Genomic DNA, 10,676 nt, shown 5'->3' on the forward strand with positions numbered 1-10,676 from the left:
TCAAAGTTCTGCTTGTTTTTTACGGGTGACATACATAAAATCAAAAGGAATTAAGTTTGACTCAGATGTGACTTTGTGATTACCTGTAATAAGTTGTGGACAGCCAGATGCTTGAGAAGAAAATCTTAGCAGGAACCCCATCGTTCTCATCGAAATGCATTTTTTCATCCAAGATGTTTTGAACTAGACACAACCCCCAAGCTGTGGGTCCTCATTGGGGAACATTTGAAGACAAGGAAATTGAAAAGGGAAATGGATCCGTTCCAAAACTCCAAAATCAATTCAGAAAACTTCAGCGTATATCACCAGAATTATTTTTAGTTGCCTTTTCATCCTAACTGTAACTCATGTCCTTTTAGATAGAGCAGTGTTCCTCAACCTTAGCAACTTTAAGACGCTGGCTGGGGAATTCTGGGAGTTGAAGTCCACATCTTGGGTATGAGAACATGTCTGGATAAAAACATCTTGGATGAAAAAGTGCATTTCAATGAGAACAGTTGGGTTCCTGCTAAGATCTGGCTGTCCACAACTTATTAGAGGTAGTCCTCGCTTACTGACTGTCATGTTTAGCAATCATTTGAAGTTATGACAATGTAAAAAAAAAAACAGCTTTGCAACCAATCCTCATATTTACAACCATCACAATGTCCTGCAGTCATGTGATCGCCATTTGCGTGCTTCCCAACCAGCTGGTGACAAACAGAGTTAACGGAGAATGTGGAAGTAAAATCGTAAGTCATGGTCACCTGATGTTTTGCTTAACAACCGCAGTGACTTGCTTAATGACCAAATTGGAAGTAAGTCCATCACAGTCACATAATTTTTTGTTTAGTGACCGTGGTGACTAGAAATGGAGTTGCTGGTCCCAACTGTGGTCACTAAGTGAGGACTTAAGCATTTATATCCCAGATCCACCAAGGGCTGCAGAGAACAAGATTCCCCAAAAATGCCCCAAAGCATCCCTGTGGCAGGGGCTCTATAGTTGCAATGGCCCCATTCTGAGCCCCCTCCCAGGGTGGAGCCATCTTGTCAGCCTTCCCAGGTAGACCAGACAGGAAACATGACCAGATGAGCTAATTATTGTAAGGCTACGTTAACAGAATCTTGCAAGTCTGAAAGTACAATTCTCCCCCCACCCCCTGTCTCCTTTACAATCCAAGAAACTGGGAGGGTCCCTTCGGAGCCTCTTTCTGCACCCATTGTGCAGCTGTGGGCTAAGCCCTCTCTTATCTGAACGTTCCCTAGACAGCATCTCTTCACCCTGTCTCCCAAGGTCTTTCCCACATACCATTACACATCCTGAAGAGGCTGTAGAAAATTTGGAACCTAGTCTCGACAGGTTTCCAACTTGTTTTCAGTTCAGATAACTGCATCTCAGAAGCTGAACAGTGAACGACAACTGATTGCACATTGATGCCCACATACAAATGCCTGAGATGTATCAGGAGAGGCTCAAAGAAGCCCCGTTTTTGCCCCGCTGATGCACAGGACTGCTGTGGGGTATCTGCAGGATGTGGCCACAAATTCAAGACGGTGGCCATGATGGTGCAGTTGAAACTCCACTTTTTTTAATGTGTGGTGCACCATCATGGCGAAGAGAATAAGGAAGATGACCTTGATGGAGATATTGAACCAATCCCAATACAAGTAGTTTTAGCTTTCCTGTGGAGTTGTTCTCTCAGTCTGGTCTACTTAGTGGGGCCAACACCTAGTTGCCATCTTGACTTTTTTTACCATACCCTACAGATAGCTCAGGACAGCTAGACTGTTTGTAATCCCTTAGGCCAGGGCTGGCAAAGAGTATGTCTTATCAAAGTGGATGACGTTAATTTTTTCAGCCTTTTTAAGGGGGGAGTTGCTTGGGTGAAGGGGCACCTGCTTTTCTTCTTCACATTCCTGATTCTCTTCCCCCGTCCCAAAGATCCTCACTTTGCCCACTTTGGGAAGGTGACTGTGGTGCAACCCCCCCGTCCCCAGGATCTGAAGATGTGATGGAGTGGAATTGTGAAGGCCAAGCTCAGGGAGATAAGCATTTTCTTAGCTTGCCAGAACAGCGTGGGAGGAACAAGAGGATGAGGCTGGCACCTCCCTGAGGAATTCACACTGTTGTGGCTGGAGGACTTTGGGAGCTGGGGTTTGAGTCTGGGAAGATTCTTGCTAGAAGTTGTAGCTAATAAACATAGCTGGACTGGATTTGCATGGTCTCTTGGAGTTCCTTGGGCTAGGCCTGACAGAAGCTGATAGGCACTGTGCAAAAATGCAGTGAGGTTGCAAAGAATTCTGAGTGAAAATCATGACCTCCAACGTCAAAAATGTTTTCTTTATTTATGGGAAGAAAATAGAACAGCGAATCATCGATGCCTTGCTTTACTGTTCAGGAAACAACTCCGTTGGTATTAAAAAAATAAAATTCTTTCTCCCGGTGCAGTTTCTGACCTCTCTGTTCCACAGGGGGCCACGCGAGGTCCTGTCCAGAGAATCGTCACACACCAAGGGTGCCTTGTGCTGACATCGCCCGAACATCATTTGCAGTACTTGGTGTCCAGTTTCCTGTATTCCTCGTTGTAGGGTGCCCGAGCGAAGCAGATGGCCGCAGTGCGGTCGCAGTTGCAAATAAACGCAGCGCACTCATCCTCGTCATCTGGAAGGAAGAAGGAAAACGTGAACCTGGGGGGACATGTGGCAAGAATAGCGTTGCACCATTGTGTGTAAGCCCTGTCTTTTGTAGACATCTGTCATGACGTTGCACGCATGGACAAAAGGGACGGGAGCTCGCATTGCGTGTCACAACGATGCTTTCATCGTTCTGACAAAGTTTTCCAACCCTGCGGATGCCTCCAGGTGAGGTATAAAATAAATTCAATAATAACTCAAAACAAATGGAATGGGGAAGTGTTCCCCATCCAGTCCCTAAATATCTATTTAAGTGTAAAGGTGTTTTATTGTACTGCATTTACTTGAAAGGAAGATGTCCTTAATTTAGGGCACAGCTTGAAGATGGGTGGACTTCAACTCCCAGAATTCCCCAGCCAGCATGCTGGCTGGGGAATTCTGGGAGTCAGAGTCCACCCATCTTCATGCTGCCAAGGCTGAGAAACACTCATTTAGGGTATCTCCTTCTAACCCAGTGTTTTTCAAATTTGGCCACTTGAAGAGGGGTAGACTTCGACTCCCAGAATTCCCCAGCCAGCAGGGAGTTAAAGTCCACATGCCTTAAAGCATGCTGGCTGGGGAATTCTGGGAGTTGAAGTCCACCCCTCTTAAAGTGGCCAAGGTTGAGAAATACTGCTCTAGCAGTTTGTAGGCTCCCTGGCTTCCCACCCTCCTCTCCCCCTTCTTCCTCTCATCTTACATGGCAGAGTATATTTCTGAGGACACAAAGGCAGAGACACGTAGATTGATTGCAGCAAAAATATGAAGCCATTATGAAAGAATTCTAGTGACGGCTGTATCTTAAATCCAGGCTCTATTGATTACAATCAGTGTCCATATTTCTTGCACCTCTTTCCCACCCACTCTATGTAAAGGGCTAGAGGCACATCAGTTTGGGCAGGAGATTAAATTTCCATCCGTTTCTTATTTCGGTAACTATCCGATCGAGCCTCAGGCTGCTTACTTGGGACCAGGTGAGAACTCATGATCACAGTTTCTCCAGAGTCCCAAGGAATGACATCTGGGGGACCTAGGCCCACGGGGCTCTTTCCGATCAGGAAGCAGAAGCAAAGGGAGGTTGTGGAGGGATGGAGAGATCATTAAAACAAATAAAAAAAAAAAAGGAAGGAAAATAAAATGAAATAATACAAGAAAAGAAACAAGAAAAGAAAGAAAAGAAAAGAAACAATAAATAAGATAAAAGAAGCAATAAAAGAATAAAGAAAAGAAAAGAAACAATAAAAGAAACAAAAAAGAAACAATAAATAAAATAAAAGAAACAATAAAATAAATAAAATAAAAAGCAACAAAAGAAATAAAAGAAAAGAAATAAAAGAAATAATAAAAGAAATAAAAGAAATAATAAAAGAAATAAAATAAAAACTAAGATAAATAAAATAAACAATAAAAGAAATACTAAAATCAATAAAATAAACAATAAAATAAATAAAAGACAAGAAGCAGTGGAATGAAATGAAATGAAATGAAATGAAATAAAATAAAATAAAATAAAATAAAATAAAATAAAATAAAATAAAATAAAATATACCCCTCCACCATCTAACAATAATCAGCCTCAAGCAGACCACTGAAAGTTATTCTGAAGCAGGGGTTCTTAACCTTTTTGAGCGATAGACCCCTTTGAAACTTATGGGGCCCTATAGTGAACTTTCTCAGAAGACCCTTTCTCAGAAAAAAAGTGTATTCAAAGGCATAGAATAAAATACATAGGTTGTTTTCCAAAGGGGAAACCTATTATGCTCCAGCACCGTTATCAAAATATGAAAAAGTCATTCAAATAATTTAGAGAGGGAGATTTATCCAAGTTAACCACCACTTTTGGAGTGTACAGTGCATGAATTCCTTTGCGGGCTCCCTTCGTTCTTGAAGGAAAAGCTAAATTTCAGTTAGAGGAGAGTGAAAGTAAAGTTGTACATTTTTCTCCCACCCGAGTTCACAAACACCCTGAAATCTATCCATAGACCCCCACGGGCCCCACGGGCCCCCGGTTAAGAACCCCTGTTCTAAAATGTCCTGGAAAAGCAAGCCGGAAACAGAACCCTCTCCGAATGGAGGAAGAAAATTCTCAGGCATTGGAAAGACAGGATACTCACCAGTGCAAGTGATATTGCCTCCAGAACAGCTGTACGAGTAGGTCTTGGTGTAAGGGTTGTCCACGAGGAATCTGCAGGCAGGATGTTGCTTGGACTGAGCGTAGCAGTGATCATGAATCTGACAGCACCTGGCCAAGAGGAGGAATATTTAGGCTGATTCTCCAGGTGTGAGAAGTCCTCTCTTGCTTGGACTCAAGTATCCGGTTCCCCACGGCGGCTAACTCCCCCTTTCATTGGGTGATCTCAAATTTTAGAAGGAGAAAAGCCGGGAAAAGTCCCTTCCATTGATCGAAAGCACCCTGCTTAAGCTGTAACGTTTCTCGCTCGGCTGTGGTTACTTGCCTTCGAGGTCACGGTGAGAATGCGGTGGGTTTGAATTAAATGGAATGAACGTTAGACGCGGTTCACGAAATACCGGTCCTACGATTGGTCCTAATGCAGTTAAAATAGAGCAGCGGCTTTTGGAGGGCGCCTGGGGGACAGGCTGTCTGCATCCTCCAGTATACTTGTCTTTACTGTCCAGAGGTAGACTGTTTCTGCACAAGGAGGATCCCTTCCTCTGGCTTTGCTGCTAAACGTCTCCTCCAAAGAGATGGCCAGAAAGTTAGGATTCTGAAGGGGAAATGCTTCACTCTCTATATCTTTCCTTTGGTCTTTCAGACTTGTAAGATTCATGTCAGCCTTACCAGGCAGACCAGAGAGGAAACACAACCAGATAAACTAATTGTACTTTATTGTAAAGCTACGTTAACAGAATCTTGCAAGTCTGAAAGTACAAAACTCCCCCCATGTCAGGTTCAGCCCAAAGAACTCCAAGAGACAATGCAAATACAGTTCTCTTGCGTTTATTAGCTTCCATCTCCAGACAGAAATCTCCCCAGACTGGACCCCAGTTCCCACTGAATTCCTTAGGGAGGTGCCAGCCTCATCTTCTTGTAGTTCCCACGCTCTTGCGGCGAGCTAAGAAAATGTTTATCTCCCTGAGCATGGCCTTCATAAGTCCATTCCATCACACCCCATCTCCTTTACAGCCTGAGCAACTAGGGAGGGTCCCTTCTGAGCCTCTTTCTCCGCCCATTATGCAGCTGTGGGCTATGCTGCCTCTTATCTGAACGTTCCCTAGGCAGCATCTCTTTGCCCCGTCTCCCAAGGTCTTTCCCGCAGACCATTACATACAGGTGATTCTCTTTATCAAACGGGATTTGAAGATGGACATCAAAGGAGGGGAGAGCTTACCTGTCCAAGTCGTCTACCGGTGTCCCACTGCCCCCGAAACCACAGTAGCAACCGTAGTCCGCAAAATCCAGCACGGGGTTACTGCTGGGGATCGCGCACTTGATCATGTTGTGGAACTGTAACAGGTTGCGGGGGACGGGAGGAATGGTGGAGGCCGCTAAAAAGGAGACACAAACTACCCACAAGAAGATTGGCATTAGTGTTTCCCCAGTGCCCAGAAGCCAAATCCAGTTCCCGTTTCCCTGCTACATGACGGCTGGATAACCTTCTTCCTTTTAGAAAATCCAGGTGATCTGCCTTCGAGACCAGTGTTTCTCAACCACCGCAACTATAAGATGGGTGGACTTCAACTTCCAGAATTCCCCAGCCAGCATGTTCCAGAATTCCCCAAGCAGCCCATGTTCTAGAGGAGTCCTTCTGTAGGTTGCTGGATGGGCCCCCAAACTGGGAGCAAACCAGCTCAGAGGAAAAACTCATGCAGAGTTGCTGTGGCAGATCCTTCTAATAAACCATAACTCTGAATGGTCCACTGCAGTATCAGCTAACCATGGCCTAACACTGACGTTGCAATCGTTGCCCCACCTGCTTTTAAGGTGCAATGCGATTGCACCCTCACAGCCACCATTTTGACTGTTTTGACCATACCCTGTGGACGCCTCTGGCTCACCCTTTTGCCATAACAGTCTAACTGGGAAGAACCCAGGACATACAGAAAGGCAACAGGCAGCCTCTTCAGAGTTCTGATCATTGGAGAATACATTTCTTGTGACCACACCGAAGCGGACATTTCAGGATTAAGATGTGGATGGATTAAGAAAAATCAGAGTGATTCCTTGTTGAAGTCCATATATTTCTAGCGGTTACCAGAAAGCAGGGGGCATAATCCTCGAGAGGCACAAGCAGGATCCTTTGCAATATCACAAAAGAAATTGGGGTGCGTACAGGTTTGCACCCTTCAATTTTTTTTCCTTCTTTGTCTGAAGAAGCAATAGCAGAGCTTGGGGGATAAAAACAGCCCCTCTCCCATGAAATCCACAGTCTAAATTTCCCCAAATACAGGTAGTCCCCAGGTTAAGACCGAGTTCCCTTCCCAAGGTCTGTCCTTAAGTCGAATGTGTATGTAAGCTGGAATGGTATGATTGCATAATACAGTAGAAGTAGTATTGGGTCATGAACTCAAACCCTTGTGGATTTAACTTGAATTTTGCTAGAATAGGCTTCATTCTTAACTATGGGCCATCTGTAACCCGGGTGTTCTTAACCCAGGGACCCCTTGTACTGTAGACAATTTCTCTTCTGTAATAAGCTCAAGAATAACTTCCATCAGAGGAAATTCTGGGAAGAAATAATGGGATTACGCTCCTGCAAGCTGTTTTCTGTTCCAAGCAGAGCGACAAAACACACCTCCAGTTTCCCCCTTCCTGGTGCCCTCCAGATACACAGGGTGAAATCCCCCAACTCCATTTTTCAGGCACTTAGGCTGGGTACAAAATTAACCCATTTGGGGGGTGGGCTCTACATTGGACTGGCAACCAGTGAAATGGGCTGAGGTTGTACTGCGTGGTTCGCCCACACCCACTGTCAGGATCTACGCAAGCTAGGAATCTTAGTTTCATTTAATTTAGACCAGAAATGCATATTTGACAGTTAAATGGTTAAAGTGTTAATTGGAGGCCCGCTTGCTTGTTCCCGCCATCGAAGTTAGGAGAAGGGGGGGAGAAGGATGCCAAGCCAGGTGCCGCTGTTATCTCTGCAGAGGCGCCAACAAGGTCAAGCAACTGTGAGACCGGGAGAAAGGTGCGAGGAATTTCAAGCAGGAAAAGAAAGTAGAAGGGGGGAGAAAGGGGCTTAAAAGGAGAGGTTTTGCTTAGCAATGCTTAGACTTAACAACCTATAGATGCTGTACATTTCTCTTAATAAAGAAATGTTTAATGGAACTAATTAGACTCCAGAAGATTTACTGAACTTTGGGAATGAGTGTGCAGACTCTGACACCCGCACCCACAAATCCAAGCTGAACATGTGACATGGATGTATTGGCTAGATCTTTAGCCCTCCTGGACACCCATGTTCTGTGGACGCATCCATCCAGGCCGGGGGCCCTCCGGACATGTAAAACAATTCACGCAGATGTCTTATATCCAACACGGTCCACTGGGTCTGGAAAACCGCCATTTACCTGCAGTGAGATTATTATATGCTCAAAAGGGGAAAGATTTGGTACTACCCGCAACGGAGGAATGGTTGGTGAAGGTGAGGGAACTTGCAGAGATGGCTCAATTGACATCTTTGATCAGAGAAAAGACCATATCTTTCATCTATGGTTGCCTGGAAACCCCTTCCAGACTTTTTGCATGAAACGGAAAAAAATGATCTTACGATTTATGGCTTTGATGATTAGGGAAAAGAGAGAATAGAAAAAAGAGAGCTTTTCTTCTTGTAACCATAGAGTAAAAGGGAATTTTGTAATTGTACTTATATTTGCTGCAAAGAAAATCAGAAGCTACTTCTGTTTGTTTCATTCTTCCTTTTTGCACTTTTTTCCTTTCTTCCTTTCCTTTATAGTAGTTCCTGTTAGTTTCTATCTTCTTCTCAAAACTCTTAATAAAAATGATATATGTCCAACATGGAAAATTGCCACTTACCCGCTGCCAGGACCAGGCGGTGAGCAAAAGTCATTTTGTCGGCTGTCAAGCTGCAGCAGAAAGAGTTTTGAGACCCAGAAAGTTCAACTCCTTTATAGTGTGGTCATAACCTTGGCCCCAGCTGTGATTGGAGATAAGAGATTGATGCTTTCATTCTTCCATCAGCACCACTCATCTTTCAGGAAGGAGCCTTGAGATAAACCAAGGCCGTTTGCAAATGGGCCAGTTTCCATCCAGTTTGTGGACAGAGCAAGCTGGCTGGGAAATTCTGGGAGCTGAAGCCCAGCCATCTTAGAGGGGCCAAGGTTGAGAAACCCTGCATTGGAGAAATTCATTGGGGAAGTAGCCCAAGAGGAAAGGGGGTCTGAGGGGTGTATGTGCAGGAGGGGGAACTAAAAAATAATTCCCCCCCTGAAAAAGGGGGTGATGCAGCCATGAGGTCCCCAACGCACTCCAGCTTAAAATGGAATTGCAGATTGACAGAGGGCCATAAAACGCTGGGAATGTGCCAGAGAAGCAGATGACCTGCCATCTCTGTCCCTTTGTGTGATTTCCTGATTAGATAGTGGGGGATGATTTCAAAGTTCTGCTTTTTTTCAACGCTGGCCCTGATCCAGATCTCAAAGTCGGCACTTGATAAATACCTAAGAAGCTTTCGATGCTCCAGGGAAAGCCCTGAAATGGCCCCGCATTGAATTCTCCACCTGTAGCTGTTTTCAGGATCGAGAGAATTGGAGGGGAGCGTTGAAGACATCTAGTCTAACCCCTGCGCTGTGCAGGAATCTGGATTCAGACATTCCAGGCAGATGGGCGTCCAGTCTGTTCGAACACCTCCAGCCCAGGGGAGCTTATAAACTTCCTTTGAATGGAAGTGATCCCTGCCATTGGCCTTCCTGTAACTTCAACCCATTACTCGATCTCAGTGTTTCTCAACCTGGTCAACTTTAAGCTGTGAGGACTTCAACTCCCAGAATTCCCCAGCCAGCCTGGGAATTCTGGGAGTTGAAGTCCACACATCTTAAAGTTGACCAGGTTGAGAAACACTGCTCTATCTCCTTCTCCTTGTCTTGATAGATAACAGATTGTCCCTGTCTTTCACATGATATTGCTTGAGACATAAATTGCACCCCACCCTCTCCTTTTCTCCTCCAAAGACTTCAATTCTTTTGCCTTTCTTTGCATTTTGGGTCCAGCCAGGAGCTGCAGAACTTTGAGAGCAAGTCTGGAGCCCACTCCCAGAAGGGTTGACCCAAAACACTCCTCCACCAGAGAACAAATTGGTGAGGCTGTATCTCATCACCTTCCTCCCCCATCCCCGCTTTTCCATCAAAGGCCTTCTAGGAAGGAAGATAAGACCATGGGTGGAAGCTTGGCTTTGAAGTCCATTAGGTTCCCTCTTGAAACCATCATAGATATCTGTGACCAGCTCCATGATGTCCATCCTCTGCTTCTCCTGAGATGATCCATCTGAGAAGATGGCAAAACCCAAGTGGAGCACTCCGGACGTCAAACCAAAGAGAGCTTTGCATGATGTCCAGGTGAAACCTCATTTTAATGACCAAGGATGGTGGTGGTAGTCTGTTATTTGTGAATGTCCACTAAATATGGAAGAACAGCATCACAGCAACGTCTGCCGTTTGAAGTCAGTATGCAACTGACATTATTTGCATGGACTTCATTATGCAGTTGACATCATTTGTGTCATTATGTCACAGGTGTGATGTCATTACACCAAAGGCATAGAGAACCCTAGGAATTTGGTCTATGGCTTGCAAAGTCCATCACATTGTGATCTAGTAAATCAAGGGGCCATTGTACAGTATTTGAGCAACCTACCGGTACAGCAAACAGCCCTACTGATCGTATAAAAAGATGGGCAACATTAGACTCCAATTCCCATCAGCCCAACCTAGTAGTCAAGAAACAATGGTTCTTTGCTTTCTTCTCCCTCCCACATCCTTTTTTCTTCCTGCTTCTTATTTCATCCTCAATAACACAATAGTAACAGCAACAGCTTCTGACAGGCCTT

At 44.8% G+C, this 10,676-nt stretch overlaps 1 protein-coding gene across 1 annotated transcript; it reads right to left on the reverse strand.

Annotated features, from left to right (window-relative positions):
* Positions 1–2,305: 2,305 nt before the first annotated feature.
* PLA2G1B (phospholipase A2 group IB) lies at positions 2,306–9,598 on the reverse strand. The gene is made up of 4 exons (XM_007438282.4): positions 8,648–9,598; positions 6,003–6,177; positions 4,767–4,894; positions 2,306–2,641 (listed from the first exon to the last, which is right to left on the reverse strand). The coding sequence occupies exons 1-4, from the start codon at positions 8,679–8,681 to the stop codon at positions 2,523–2,525; spliced, it is 456 nt and encodes a 151-aa protein (XP_007438344.2). The 5' UTR covers positions 8,682–9,598; the 3' UTR covers positions 2,306–2,522.
* Between the last annotated feature and the right edge of the window lie 1,078 nt (positions 9,599–10,676).

This window comes from Python bivittatus, unplaced genomic scaffold, assembly GCF_059951505.1.
Source record: "Python bivittatus isolate LINGU-HERP-01145 unplaced genomic scaffold, Pbiv_v1 ctg000280_np1212, whole genome shotgun sequence".
NCBI classification, from domain to species: domain Eukaryota; kingdom Metazoa; phylum Chordata; class Lepidosauria; order Squamata; family Pythonidae; genus Python; species Python bivittatus.